Source organism: Choloepus didactylus, chromosome 9 (assembly GCF_015220235.1).
Source record: "Choloepus didactylus isolate mChoDid1 chromosome 9, mChoDid1.pri, whole genome shotgun sequence".
Taxonomy (NCBI): domain Eukaryota; kingdom Metazoa; phylum Chordata; class Mammalia; order Pilosa; family Megalonychidae; genus Choloepus; species Choloepus didactylus.
Window position 1 is genome coordinate 63,644,012 of NC_051315.1, and position 15,503 is coordinate 63,659,514.

A 15,503-nucleotide genomic window follows, 5' to 3' on the forward strand; every position below is an offset into this window, starting at 1 on the left:
CACTCAATTGCTATAGTCATCTGGTGGAGAACCAGTAATAAAAAAGGCACTAAACTAGAAATTGGATTACCCCACTTCTAACTTGCATTTCCTTTGATTGCATTAAATTGCTCATTATCTATTACCACGAAGTGCAGTCTTAGCCTGAGTCTTGATCTAAACCCTTCCATTTTGTCAGAGGACTACTATATTCTTGGCTCACTTTTGTGTCAACAGACACAAACCAACCTGTTTTCTCCCTTTGCTTTATATCCCTCTCTGTACATAAGGAGCAGCTGATCTATACTTTCTCCTTAATCTTTTCATCCTAATAAATAACCCATATGCTTTTCTCTTCTCCAAAATAACAGAATCCCCTCCTCTATAAATTCTGCCTTCTCAACACATGGCATAAGCAAGAATGCAGAAATGTTCTACAACTTATGAACATTTAAAAATGTCTTTACAATCAACAAAATTACTTCCACATAGAAACACTTCTAAATGGATCTAATTCAGAACAGGGGATAAAACTTGATCAGAATTATCAACACAGCATAAACTTGCTATGGAATAAGTCTCATATATGGAGACGATGCTACATAAAAAAAGCACAAATCCATTATTTTTGCAAACAAAGCAAACCTTGTATTAACTAGTCAGTTCTAACTTTATTTGAGCAATAATGGAAAGAAAATACCGATCTTAATGAAATTAATCAGTTGTATAAGCCATTTGTACTTACGTGTCAGATGAAAGATTCCATCACATGCACTAATATGAGATAAAAAAGCATTTCCCAGCCCCTGCCCAATGTGAGCTCCTTTCACAAGGCCAGCAATATCCACTACATTTAGAAAGGCAGGAATTTTGCTGAAAAACAAAAGATGGTTTTATTATAAAATAGTACGAAGAATCTGTTATTAATCAAACGTATTCCCCAAATATTTTAGATAAATTCTTTCCTTTCTAGAACAATGTTTCGAAGGCACTCAATAGTGATTTGAGAAATGACAGAAAAAATTAAGAAACAATCTTTTAATACATTTAGGATTTTCCTGCCTAGGAAAATGAAAAAATTATATGACAGAGAACAGATGTCTTGACTGTGTCTCTAAAGATTAAAACATTTATCATTCATTTTACTATAAAGTCAAAGTAAGTATAAAGTTCTGTTGATACATGCATGCACACATACAAAACTAGTAGAAAATATTTAGAGAGTATACTGATGCAAGACAAGGTAACTATCAAAGAAGACTGAACTTATTTTGTGTCAAGCATTAGAGCAACTACTTTGCATGTATTATCTCATTTGAAACTTTAAAACAACTCTACAAGGTAGGCTATTTCTTCAACCGATTTTACAGATGAGAAAGTTGAGACAAAGGAATTAAATCTATTGCATGCAAAAATCAGTCAATTAGTAGTGACAAGACTAGAATTCAAACACAAGCTTGTCTGCGTTTGCAATTAACCATCATACAGATTTCAGAGCCAAAAAATGCATAGAATGATGTAAACCAATTATCAGAAAAGTAATAAACTAGTTGTTAATAACTGCAACAGAATTAGAAACATACAAAATAAACTGTGCCTTGCTCAAAGTAAAGGCACACTTAAATACAGTTCGAAACCAAATTAGAAAAATCTGGGTTTTACCAGTCTGCCATGCAGAAATGGAGATTTAAAATATGAGCAAATAAAAGCACTTTCAGTGTCATATGACAAAGTGAATGATACAATCTTGTATCTTTGCCAATTTTCAACAGAGTATTCATTTTCAGTATATCAGTTTTATTCCTGATGAAACACAACAGAAATGTTCCAGAAAAGACTTCTCTATTATCTGCATGGAAAAAGAATCCTTTCAAAAAAATTGTTTCATAAAAAATTTTTTATTATAGAAATTACTTGATAAGTGTTATTAGCAAATCCAATAGAAAAAAATACATAAAATGCAGTGAGGTTTTCTGCTGAATGTTGTTGCCTCTTCAGCATCCACTGTCCCTTTGGAGAAGCTGGCTCTACCCCTAACTAGAAGTGGGGCATGGAGTTCAAGTCTATACTAAGCAGTTAAATCTGTCCCCTAGGTTCAATTGATGAATCTCAGGCCTTCAAATTACCCAATTTACTAGAAAGACTTGAGGAGAGGTTTGGTTAGGAGAGGGGTAAGAGAGGGAGGTTGGTGTGTGGAAGAGGTGGTTCTTAAATAGAAGCTCATCAATCTTCTGGGAGAGCTTCTGGAAGCAACCCCCTCTTGTTCACTCTGAGCATGGATGAAAATGTATATAGCCACAAGAGAAAGTAATCTTAGGATGAAACTAATGAGGAAAGCAAAGTGGAAAAGGGAAAGAAATCAGGCTTTTGATAACAGCACCAAGCTATTAAAACCAACACTAAACACCATCCTACCAGTTACTAACTCAATAAATCAATTTTACGTCAATTACATTAATTGCAACCAAACTCATCCTTTATGATATAATATTAAACATGATACACATTAAAGCACAATAGTGAAGATGGCGGCATAGAGAGGAGTGGAAGCTAAGTAGTCCCCCTGGAACAACTACAAAAAACCAGAAACAACTAGTAAATAATCCAGAATAACTGCAGGGGGACAAACGAGACCATCCACTCATCATACACCAACCTGAATTGGGAGGAATGCCCAAGAACACAGCATAAAATCTGTAAGTAAAACCTGCGGATCCAAGTCGTGAGACCCCCTCCCCCATAGCCTGAGCTGCAAAGCCTCGTGGTGCCAGAGAGACACTCTCTCCCAGCAAGCGAATATAAGCTCAGCTGAGCTCCAACTGGGGTTTTAAGTAGCAAGTGTGAACTGCTCACTACAGGTACGCTTCCCCAAAAAACAGACAGAGGCTTTGGGTGATGACTGACCTGGGAGAGCCGGAGGGTCGCCTTGGACTGGGTCTGAAGGGGACTATCTATTTCTTTTTTGGCTCAGTGGAGAAAGCCCCAGTCATTTTCAGTTTCCAGGGCTGTGAAGCAGAGAAGGGTGGAGACAGCAAAAGCAGAGAGCAAGACCATTGAAATGCTAATGACCTCCACCTGGGGGGTCTGTCTTCTCTAGGAGGAAAGGGGTGGGGCCCTTTCCATTCAGAACCAGACCCCAGAGCCTGGGGGAACACAGCCATACCTCCTCACAACAGTCAAGAATTATAGGCTAACAGGCATCACCTGCTGGCAGAAAAGCACAGTGACCTGAGGCATCAAAGGGTGGAGCAATTTTCTAAGACACAAATGCAGGGAAACCAGATACTGAATATTTCTTCCCTCTGGGACCTGAGCCTGTTCTGGTCTGGGAAAACCTGATTTGGATAACCAAGGAAACCATGCCTAGACAACAGAAAATTACAACCTACATTAAGAAAAACAAAGTTATGGCCCAAAGGAACAAATGTACACTTCAACTGAGATACAGGATAAACAACTAATGCTAGATCAATTCAAAAAGTTTAGAGAAGATATTGCAAAAGAGATAGAGGCTGTAAAGGAAACACTGGGCATATATACGGCAGAAATCAAAAGTTCAAAAAAACAACTAGTAGAATCCATGGAAATGAAAGGCACAACACAAGAGATGAAAGACACAATGGAAACATACAACAGCAGATCTCAAGAGCAGAAGAAAACACTCAGGAACTGGAGAACAAAACACCTAAAAGCCTACATGCAAAGGAGCAGATGGAGAAAAGAGTGAAAAAATATGAGCAACGTCTCCAGGAACTCAAGGATGGAACAAAGTACAATAATGTACATATCATTGGTGTCCCAGAAGGAGAAGAGAAGGGAAAGGGGGAGAAGCAATAATAGAGGAAATAATGAATGAAAATTTCCCATGTCTTATGAAAGACATAAAATTACAGATCCAAGAAGCGCAGTGTACTCCAAACAGAAGAGATCTGAATAGGCCTACACCAAGACACTTAATAATCAGATTATCAAATGTCAAAGACAAAGAGAGAATCCTGAAAGCAGCAAGAAAAAAGTGATCCATTACATACAAAGGAAGCTTAATAAGACTATGTGTGGACCTCTCAGCAGAAACCATGGAGGCAAGAAGGGAGTGGTGTGATATATTTAAGATACTGAAAGAGAAAAACCACCAACCAAGAATCCTATATCCAGCAAAGCTGTCCTTCAAATATGAGGGAGAGCTCAAAATATTTTCTGACAAACAGACAATGAGAGACTTTGTGAACAAGACACCTGCCCTACAGGAAATACTAAAGGGAGCACTACAGGGTGATAGAAGACAGGAGTGCGTGGTTTGGAACACAATTTTGGGAGATGGTAGCACAACAATTTTCTCATGAGTGTGAAGTGGAGTTTTCCAGAAGCTACATGTGTGATAACGCAACAGATTGAATGAAGGAGCAGATGTGAGATCCAGCTATCTTCTTTCTATTAAGCCAAACATTAAAGAGATTTGCAATAAGTAATACAGTACCAGTCTTCTCACTAATGATTGTTTTGAAAAATATACTTATTTTTAATAAAATTACTTTTTTAACATGTTAAAAAAAAAAAGCACAATAGCAAGGAAGTGGGTAGACAGGCACTTAATTTGAAGTGAGAGCCTTGGGTTATATTCCTGGTTGACACTATATGTGTGACCTTGGACAAATCACTTCACCCTTCTGGGCTTCAGGATCCCTTTTCTGAGTAGACCAAACAGGACAATCTCCAGCTCAGAGCTTCTATTTTTAAATGGAAATGGGTTTCTGAATTCTGACTCTTGATTCAAGGCCAGGATAAAGGTTTAAACTATTAAAACAATATCTTAAAAACTTAGTACCTAATTCAAGGATTCCTGATGCACTGTCAAAATGATTTAATTATTATTTTAATTAAATAAGTTGTAGGTTTACAAAAGAGACATAAAAAAATACGGCATTCCCATATATCCTCCTATTGTTCACACTTTGCATTAGTGTGGTATCTTTGTTACAAATGATGAAAGAATATTAAAACGGTACTACAAAATACAGTGCATAGTTTATATTAGGTGTATTTTTCCCATATTCCACCCCAATGATTTTCATAACTACTTAAGTAAAATAATATTTTTAGACCTTATTAATTTTCGTGGGACTAAAATAGGATTAAAAAAATTTAATCACTATAGTATGATAAAAACATACTACTGAAAATATTCATGATAGATTTTTTCAATAGAAATAGAAAAGATACATCTAAGTAGGATTCTTTTTACATAAAACAATGAGAATTTGCAATATAACAGAGGAATTGGGAGTAGCAAGAAGAAATACTATGAATTATTGGTAATTCTCCTTTTTTATTTTCTTGACCACAAAATAGCCAAAATTAAGTTATGGAAAAAATGAATATGGTTTCTCATTCACTCTTTTTACTTATATAAGGGCATTTAATCAATGTTTCTAGTAAAGGAAAAGCAGGGGAAATTTTTAGAAGTTAATTCACTTACTGCCTACAATCTCAACAAATTTGAAGTCCAATAGGTTTATTATTTTTGTTGTTCTTTTTATGTCTCTGAAAATTTTTAGCAAAGATCCTAAGACCACACAGTCTGGAAGTGGCCAGGGCCCATACAAGGAAGATGTCAGAAAGGGGAGAGAAGGCAGTACAACAGCAGCTGGGGCCTGCACGAGGAAAGCAGCAGGGCAGGAAAGCAGCCCAGCGATTTGGGGGCCCAAGCGAGGAGAACCAAATCTGGGGCAGTCCAGTGGAATCAGGAGATTAGCTAAATACAGAGGAATTGAACAAATAAGTAAATATACTGAGGATAACAGGAACTAGGTTTCTCAGTGCTAAAGAAAGAGGGACAAGTAGGGAAAAGGGAGAAGGCTAGAATGAACCCTGTAATTTTGGACTGGAATTGGTGGTGAACTCATGGTCTTTAATAGAGATAAAGAAATAAATATAAATGTATATTTGTGTATGTGTGGGTATGTGTTTATATAATTATATAACCATCTATATACATGCATTTCCTAGCTCTGTCCACTGAGAGGGCATAGGAACAGAGACATAAAAGTACCAATGAACGTGATGGCATTTAGAAATCTGTTTCTAAATAACATTCTTCATTAAAAGGAACCAGGACTCCTTGTAGAAATGGCTAACTCCAAGACTGAGGCAGGAAAAATACAAGAGCCAGAAACATGTTACACCAGAAAGGAAATGTTCAAAGAATGATTGGGGGATGTCAAAAGAACACAGGAGCCACCTTGAAAATAAATAATGCTATTAACAAATTGTAATTCTTTGAACAAAACCAGGAGTCCATACTGATATAAGCATATAAATGAAAAAGTAAATTATTGGTAGAAGACCAAAAGCAAAAGCTCTACCCTACAGTAGAAAGCTAATTAATAAATCTACAAATAATGATGGAATTAGAAAATCATTGTTTGAAAATCATCACAGCAAAAAGTGATTGAGGTAAGAATGCTCAATCTGAGGAAGATCTGATGAGGAAAAGGATATTTACACAGTCTCAAAGTATCATCCCACAAAATATGTATTAATTACTTATTAACTTTGCAGTGGAGAAATACAGCAAATATCAAATTAACCAAGTACTCAATGTTCTTTTCACCAGTATTGGGACAAAATATGACACATGCCTTCTGATATAATGCACTGCAAAGAACACATTAGCACTTCAGTATTATGCCAAAAATGCATAAAGAGAATATCAGTAGAGAGATGGTAATCATAGAAAGGAATCAAACAGAGCTGAAGACCACAGTTACGTATTTAAAATTCCCTAAAGGGGTACAAAAGCAGATTGGAGCAGGCAGAAGAAAAAATCAGCAAACATGAAGACAAGACAGTTGAAATAATCCAGTCTGAGAAGCAGAAAAAGGACAAATGAAGAAAAGTAAACAGAGCCCGAGGAACCTATGGAATACCATCAAGTGTACCAACATACTCACTGTGAGGGTTCCAGAAAAAGAAGAGAATGAGAAAGGGGCAGGGAGAATATTCAAAAAAATAATGACTGAAAACTTACCAAATTTAACAAGACATGAATACACAAATCTAAGACACACAATGATAAACCCAAAGAGACCCACACCACACCCTGTTATAATTAAACTGTTGAATGCCAAAGATAAAGACAAGAGTTTTGAAAGCCACAAGAGAGAAGCAACATGTCACATACAACAGAGCCTCTAAAAGATTGCCAATTTCTAATAGGAAACCATGGAAACAGGAAGGAAGTAGGATGATATATTTAAAGTGCTAAAAAGCAAGAATTCTATATCTGGCAAACTATCTTTCAAAATAGAGGGAGCTCCTTAACTAAGATATACAAATGATCAAAACATACATTAAAAGTTGTTCAACATCATTAACCATTAGGGAAATGTCAATTAAAACCACAATGAAATACCATTTCATACCTACTAGAATGGCTACCATAAAAAAATGGAACATAAGCACTGGAGAATATATGGAGAAATAGGAACACTCATACATTGTTGGTGGAAATGTAAAATGGTGTGGCTACTGTAGAAGACAGTCTGGCAGCTCCTCAGTAACTGAAGTATAGAATTACCGTATGACTTGGCAATTCCACTTGTTGGTGTATATCCAAATAGGTATTTGCACACCAATGTTTATAGCAGCATTGATGGAGGCAACCATCTATCCATCGATAGATGAATGGATAAATGAAATGTGATAAATATTATTCAGCCATAAAAAAGAATGAAGTTCAGCTACATGTGACAAAATGGATGAACCTTGATGATATCATATTTAGTGAAAAAAGCCAAACATAAAAGGATGACTATTGATCAACCACACTGATATGAAACAATCAGAATAAGCAAGTTCAAAGAGTCAGAAAGTAGAATACAGGTTACCAGAGGCCAGGTGTGTGTAGGAAATGGGGAGTTAATGCTCAATTAATACAGAATTTCTATTTGTGGTGATAGAAAAGTTCTGGTAATGGAAGATGATGACAGCACAACATTGTGAACATAATTAACAGCACTGAATTACATAGTTGAATGTGATTAAAAGGGGAAATTTTAGCTTATATATGTTACTAAATAAAAATCTAAAAAAAAATACCATAGGACTGTACAACACAGTCAACCCTAATGTAAATTTTGGGCTATAGTTAGTAGTATAATTATATTCTTTCATCAATTGTAACAAAGGTACCACCACACTAATGCAAGGTGTTAATAACAGGATGGGTACATAGGAATTATGTATCTTCTGAATGATTTTTCTATAAACCCACATCTTCTCTGATAAAAAATTAAAATTTTTTCTTAAATGAGGGAGGGATTAAGATATTCCCAGATAAACAAAATCTGAGAACTTCATCACTAGACCAGGCCTATAAGAAATGCTAAAGGAGGGGTTCTGTGGGTTGAAAAGAAGGGACACTAGACAATTGAGTGAAGCCACATAGGAGATAAAGATCTCCAGTAAAGATAAAGACACAGGTAAATATAAATACCAGTTTTACTGTATTTTTTATTTTGTACTCCACTTTTAACTTCCTACAGAATCTAAAAGACAAATACATAAATCAGTGGTTTGAGTCATAAGTATAAACGTAATTTGAGACAAGAACTACATAAAGGTGGGGGATGGAGGGAATTAGGAACATAGTTTATATATGTACTATTGAAGCAAGCTGGTATCAAAACAAACAAGATTATTAAATATTTAGGATGTTAAATTTAAGTCCCATAGTAACCACAAACAAAATATCAGACAATATGCAAACTCACAGAGACAGAAAGTAGAGTACAGGTTAACAGGGGTGAGGGGCAGGGGCAATAGGAAGTTACTGCAGTATGGGTGTAGTGTTTCTGTTTAGGCTGAAGGGAAAGTTATAATAATGGATGGTGGCGAGACTACTGCAAAATCATGAATGTGGTTAATCCCACTGAATGGTATGCTTGGGAATGGTTGAGATAGGAAAGTTTATACTGTATATATATTCCCACAATTAAAAGAAAAAGTAGAAAAAATATAAGAGCAACTAAAGAGACAATGAAGATTAAATGCAATACATGATCCTGGATGGGATATCCAGCAAGGGAGAAAAAATTCTAAGGGACATTATTGGCACATATGAAAAAATTTAATATAGACTGTAAGCTTTGTATCAATGTTAAATTTCTTGCTCTTGATAACTATATTTAAGGTGGTTACATAAGTGAATATCCTTGTCCTTAAGAAATGTATATGGCAGTATTAAGAGTTCAAGGAGCATGATGCATACAATCTACACTCAAGTGTTCAGAAAATCAGTAAACAGACAGAATAAATAGAATGATGTGGCAAATGAGGCAAACAGTTAAAATTGGTGGATCTGGGAATCAGAGCTGGGGTGGGGTGTAGGGTATGTTAGAGTTCTCTATATGAGGTTTGAATTATTTTTGAAACTGGCCTGTAAGTTTGAACATGTTTCAAAATTAAAAGTTAAAAAAAAAAGGTGCTAAACCTAGTAGATGAAAATGGGAAAGAAGTGAATGAATTCACTATATTTAAACTCATGAGAATGCTGATAGACCAGAAGTAGTAGTAGGAGAATGGAAGGAATCAAGGATAAATATTGGGCTTTGACTGTACAGCTGGGGAAACAGTACCATTTACTGAGTTAAGAAAGTCTGAAAAAAGACAAATTTAGCATAGGACTGTGAAATCACAAGGTCCGTTTCAGACATGTCAAGCGTATTCAGACATTTAAAGTCAATGTCAAAAAAGAAATTAGATAGAAATCTAGAGTTCAGTAGAGTTCAGGGCTGGGGACATAAATTTGGGATTTATCAGCACATTCAAAAATACTGAAAAACTAAAATCAAATTAAATTCAATAGACGAATTATAGGTGATTTCCACTTCTCAGTATACACATTTCCCTTTTATCTGAACTTCCTACAATGAACCTGTATTATCTTATTTTTTTCCCTAATAAAAGAGTTTTACTTATTTTTTCTAATTAAAAATATAATACTTGCTTGTTGAAAAAATTTAAAGATAAATATAAGAAATAAAGTAAAAATTATCTAAAACTTCCACTTATCAGAGATAACCATCAAATCGTTTGTCATCTCCATTTCATACCCTTTCCTATGCATACACACATAATTTTACAAAATGGGATCATATAATAATCACTCCCTCTATTTCACACTTCCCACAAAAAAATAACTGCAATGTTAACAGCCAGATGTATCCTTGCTCACTTTTCTCCAAGTTCTACATGGAGCATCCTACATGAGCTACTTTTATAAATCACAATAATGCCATATTAATTTTGAAAGAAAAACCTTGTGATTTTAAACATATCACATTCATTTACTCAGTCTATACAGGGCCACTAAAAAATCAATGGCATAAATATTTTCTTACCTTGCTGGTTTGTGGTATTGGCAAAGAAAGTCAAACCTTTCATCTGGCACAGGTACTCTGCTCTCATTAGGATCAATAGTGCAGAAAGGGAAGTTTTCTGCTGAAGCCTGACTATTGGTCAACACATTGAAGAAAGTGGATTTCCTAAAAGGAATAAAAATAACTTCAATAAATTGCTTGGTAAACACTGAGAAAAACTTATCTCACTCCAGTTACAATGCTCAAATTATATCCAGGTGGAATATAAAACCAATCTGGGAAGGAAAAAAGAAAGAATTTACTAACAGAAATGAATGAAATTTACAATGCAGCTCATGATTTATAATTACATTATTAGGTTATCTCAGTTTATTTGGAACTTGAAAAGCTTTTTCCTAAAGAATCTTTATTATAAATGATAGCCTGACTCTCACTTCATCTCACAAAGTCTATTTTATTCATAATGTACCTGATAGTATCAGTATTACTTCACTACATCTAACATAATCTTCTCTACATAAATGTAGGAAGGTGTGTTTTCCATTTAGGTCAATCACTTTCCAAGCACTCTGAATTAGGGGAACAGACCTTGTCTCATAGGAAATGGGAGGCTGGAGCTCAGACTCCCTTCTAATAGTACATAAGGATTACTGGTAAGTTTAGAATTGCTCAAAATGTGAATTTTTTTCAAGGTATGACTTAAACCAAGAAAAATAATCTAATAACAATAATAAACTGGTCACTAATTTTCTAACTATCTGATTTTTATCAGGTGATATGTACTAAGATAATGCCAACTCATATTAACTCCAGTTACATTTTTTAAAATATGATAATTAGTGCTAAAAATCATAGCGCAAACCCCAAAACAAAATAGGATTATTAAAGGAATTTTCAATTCCATTACTAATACAGAAGTAAAGAATTCTCTATAATGACTTTCCTTACTCCAGAAATAGGGTTGTAGCACTCATAGATTTACTATTATATAATCTTTTTCTTAACTGGAGGAACCAAAGAAGTAGCTAAGAATCATGTGGGAATTGTGAGATTGGTGCTTGCTAACTCATACTTGCTAACATGATTATGTAAAAATGTTTGTATACGGACCAAATTTGAAAACAAAGAACACTCAAAAAGTATAACGGTTGTGTTAGGATGGTGAAATTATGAAGGATCATTTTCTCTCTTTTCCTAACATTTTGTAAGATAAAAATGTCTATTAAGATGAGATCTAAGTAGCTTATATCATCAGGAGAAATTAATACTACAGTTAGCTAATTTGATAAAACTTTTAAACCAAAGAACCAATCCCTTTTTTAAACTGTGAGAGCCCTATAAAAGAATGATGAATAAGATATTTGACTTGTACCTGCCTACAAGTCTTTAAGTATTGCTCTTACATAATATTCAGACTAAACACTTCAGACTGAAGTAGAAATGTAGCCACAAATGTAGCCACATAAATCATCACTGGTTACTCAGAGCACCATTAGTCAACTCATTAGCTTTCAAATGCCTGCATATAACAGAATCAGTTGAGGATGCAAAGGTATGCATTACAAGGCCCCTTTCCAGACCTACTGGTATGAGCCGCAGTATTTTTAAAATATTTCAGGTGATGCACATGTAAAGACAGGTTTTGGAGCCACAGGGATAGACTCAGATTCAGCTAACAACCCATGGAATAACACTGACTATTGGAGAATTTATACTCACAACTCGTGAGAGCCTGCTAACAATCCTAGAACTCCAGGAAGGATTAAGAGGAAATCACTGCTTTCTATAGAGCTGGCTTTTAATTTCAATCCTGTTAAGATAAATGTCCCAGTACTTAATTCATTAAAATAATCTGTATGTCTATAAGGATCAGTCCATCTACTTCCAAAAAGACTCCAAAGCTTAATACAATTTGTATTTTTTACATTTATGTAGTTTACATAATTTTATATACGTGAGGCAGATAATTTTTTTAAAAAAGGATTCACATTCAGACTATGATCTTTAAATACCATAGCCAATCAAAATAACTAAGATTTCTTGGAAAAATGGCTAATTCCAGGTCTGGGACAAGAAATATACAAGAGTCTCAAACAACTATTTTTTTTTTTAATCTTCATTTTATTGAGATATATTCACATACCACGCAGTCATACAAAACAAATCGTACATTTGATTGTTCACAGCACCGTTACATAGTTGTACATTCATCACCAAAATCAATCCCTGACACTTTCATTAGCACACACACAAAAATAACAAGAATAATAACTGAAATGAAAACAATTAAAGTAAAAAAGAACACTGGGTACCTTTGTCTGTTTGTTTGTTTCCTTCCCCTATTTTTCTACTCATCCATCCATAAACTAGACAAAGTGGAGTGTGGTCCTTATGGCTTTCCCAATCCCCTTGTCACCCCTCATAAGCTACATTTTTATACAATTGTCTTCGAGATTCATGGGTTCTGGGTCGTAGTTTGATAGTTTCAGGTATCCACCACCAGCTACCCCAATTCTTTAGAACCTAAAAAGGGTTGTCTAAATTGTGCGTAAGAGTGCCCACCAGAGTGACCTCTCGGCTCCTTTTGGAATCTCTCTGCCACTCAAGCTTATTTCATTTCCTTTCACACCCTCCTTTTGGTCAAGAAGATGTTCTCCGTCCCACGATGCCGGGTCTACATTCCTCCCCGGGAGTCATATTCCATGTTGCCAGGGAGATTCACTCCCCTGGGTGTCTGATCCCACGTAGGGGGGAGGGCAGTGATTTCCCCTGCCAAGTTGGCTTAGCTACAGAGAGAGGGCCACATCTGAGCAACAAAGAGGCATTCGGGAGGAGGCTCTTAGGCACAAATGTAGGGAGGCCTAGCCTCTCCTTTACAGCAACCGTCTTCCCAAGGGTAAAACCTATGGTAGAGGGCTCAACCCATCAAACCACCAGTCCCCTATGTCTGTGGTCATGTCAAACAACTATTATAGAGTCCTGTTGAAAGCGCTATGGAGCCAACTTGCATAGGCCCACTGGCCAAAGAAGGACCAGTATGAATATTATAATAATAACAGCTACCATTGAAACAAATCAAGTAACTTTATATTTATGAGTTCTTAATAATTCTCAACAAAACAAAACCAAAAGCCTCACAGGCCACCATTTAAAGATATTAGGTGATTTATTCCTTTGAAAACTGGTAACATCTTTCCTACACAAGCTGTACTTTCAGAGTAACCAATGAGTTGATGAAGAGATTATTTTACACACATATTCCAGCAAATGAGGAACAAATAAAAGAATTAGAATATCACCATTTTGTAAACATTAGTGAATTAATGGATCTGGGTAATGATTAACAATGACAATATCACGCAAAGAGAAAAAAACATTGTACATCCTGACAGAAGTATATACACCATCTCTCAAGTATTCTTTACAGAAAAATTAAATCATAATCTGATCAAGTCTTTAGACATTACTACTAGTTTACAGGAAATATGGAGAACAGAAGAACATATTAAATAGCACCACAGGGACAATCAACAAACCCAGACTCTGGAAAATTTTATAAGGCAAACAACCAGATTTCTTCAACAAATTGGACAGGGTGGGAGCCAACTTAAACAAAGCAGAGTTTCTGCTTCTGGGTAACATGCAGAAGCTAACAGCAAACCAGAGCTCCAATCGGGAACTGGAAGAGCCGTATAAAATGCAGAATACAGAAATCATCTGTTTAAAGACACCAGAGAGCTGCTGAGACCACACAAGTGGAAAGGCTAGGACTCTGGAAATGGGGGGAAAAAAAACTTCAAAAAAGCGATCTGACTTTTTGCCCATTCTGAGCAAAGAGTTGAGAATCCAGGCTTTACACACAGAGAAGGCTGCTGTTGGAAGACAGAGAAACCAGCAGAGCATTTGGAGGAAATATGGAGAACCTCAAGCACACGAACAGTTTTCCCCTTAGGATATTTCCTCTAAGAGGGAAAATATTAAAAGTCTGCTGAAGTAAATGGTGATATGGATTGGTCCACTCTCCATACCTTTTTCCTCTCCACACACACACACAAATAAATAAATAAAAAGTGATAGGCTGCCACAACAGTCCAAGAGTCCTTATTTACCTAAAATTTAACTAAAATAATATATACCTATAATGAAACAATCACAAAATAATATTGCAATAGCAGTAGTTAAAACTTAAACATATTCATATATTCTAACATTTACGGAACATTTTCGTCTAACATTATGGGGAACAAAATAAAGTGTTATTACACTACTATACACCATAGTTGAGAAACTGCTCATTGCTATTATCAAAGTCTTATTAACTGCAATACCAAAAAGGCCATAAGGAGTGCAGGGAGTTTTTTTCAAATTTATGGCTATGATTAAGTACATAATTTTTTACTGCCTACCTGAACAAAAATAATTTTATAATAAAGAAAAGAAATTCCATAAAATGTATCATATGGTAAAATACAGCAAAAGAAAGTCTCATTCTATCTTAGTCTGAAGAAGTTCTTACAACTGTCAAACAAAATTTAGGAAATATATCTCCATTTTCAGATTTTCTCATCTTACACATGTATTTTAAATCTCAAAAAACTCAAGTTATCTGTACCTTCCACTAGCTTTGTGAAGGAAGTGAAGGAAGAAAAAAGAAAAATTTCTAAGGATTATTACTATAAGCTTCAGTGGCAAGTTAAGGACATTCTGATCTATTCAAATTTATTAAAGAAAGGCCTTATAAAAGCAAAGAAATTGAAAATTGTGGCCTAAGTCTGAAATGTTAAAACCCTAGGGCTTTATGTGAAACGAGTACTCCACATACACACACATACACATACATACACATACACTCTTTCTTTTTCTCTCTCACAGACATATTTAAAGAGCTGAAAGAAAAAAAAAAAAAACTGTTACTCAAGAATAATGCATCCGACATTGTCCAGACATATCCAGACAAACAAAAACTGAGGGAGTTCATTACCACTTAGACCTGCCTTACAAAAAATGCTAAATAGGGTCCTCTGTGTCAAAAGGAAAGGATGCTAGATAGTATCTCTCAATGCTGGATGAAGAAAGATCTCCAGTAAAAGTAACCATATGGGTAAATACATAAGCTGGTATTACTTCATTTTTTCATTTGTAATG

At 35.3% G+C, this 15,503-nt stretch overlaps 1 protein-coding gene across 1 annotated transcript in view; it reads right to left on the reverse strand.

The window, feature by feature from the left end:
- Window positions 1-15,503, reverse strand: part of OLA1 (Obg like ATPase 1) — a 225,667-nt gene that overhangs the window by 192,728 nt on the left and 17,436 nt on the right. The window contains 2 exon segments of the mRNA XM_037849184.1: window positions 725-852; window positions 10,380-10,523. Coding sequence (XP_037705112.1) covers window positions 725-852; window positions 10,380-10,523 — 272 coding nt within the window.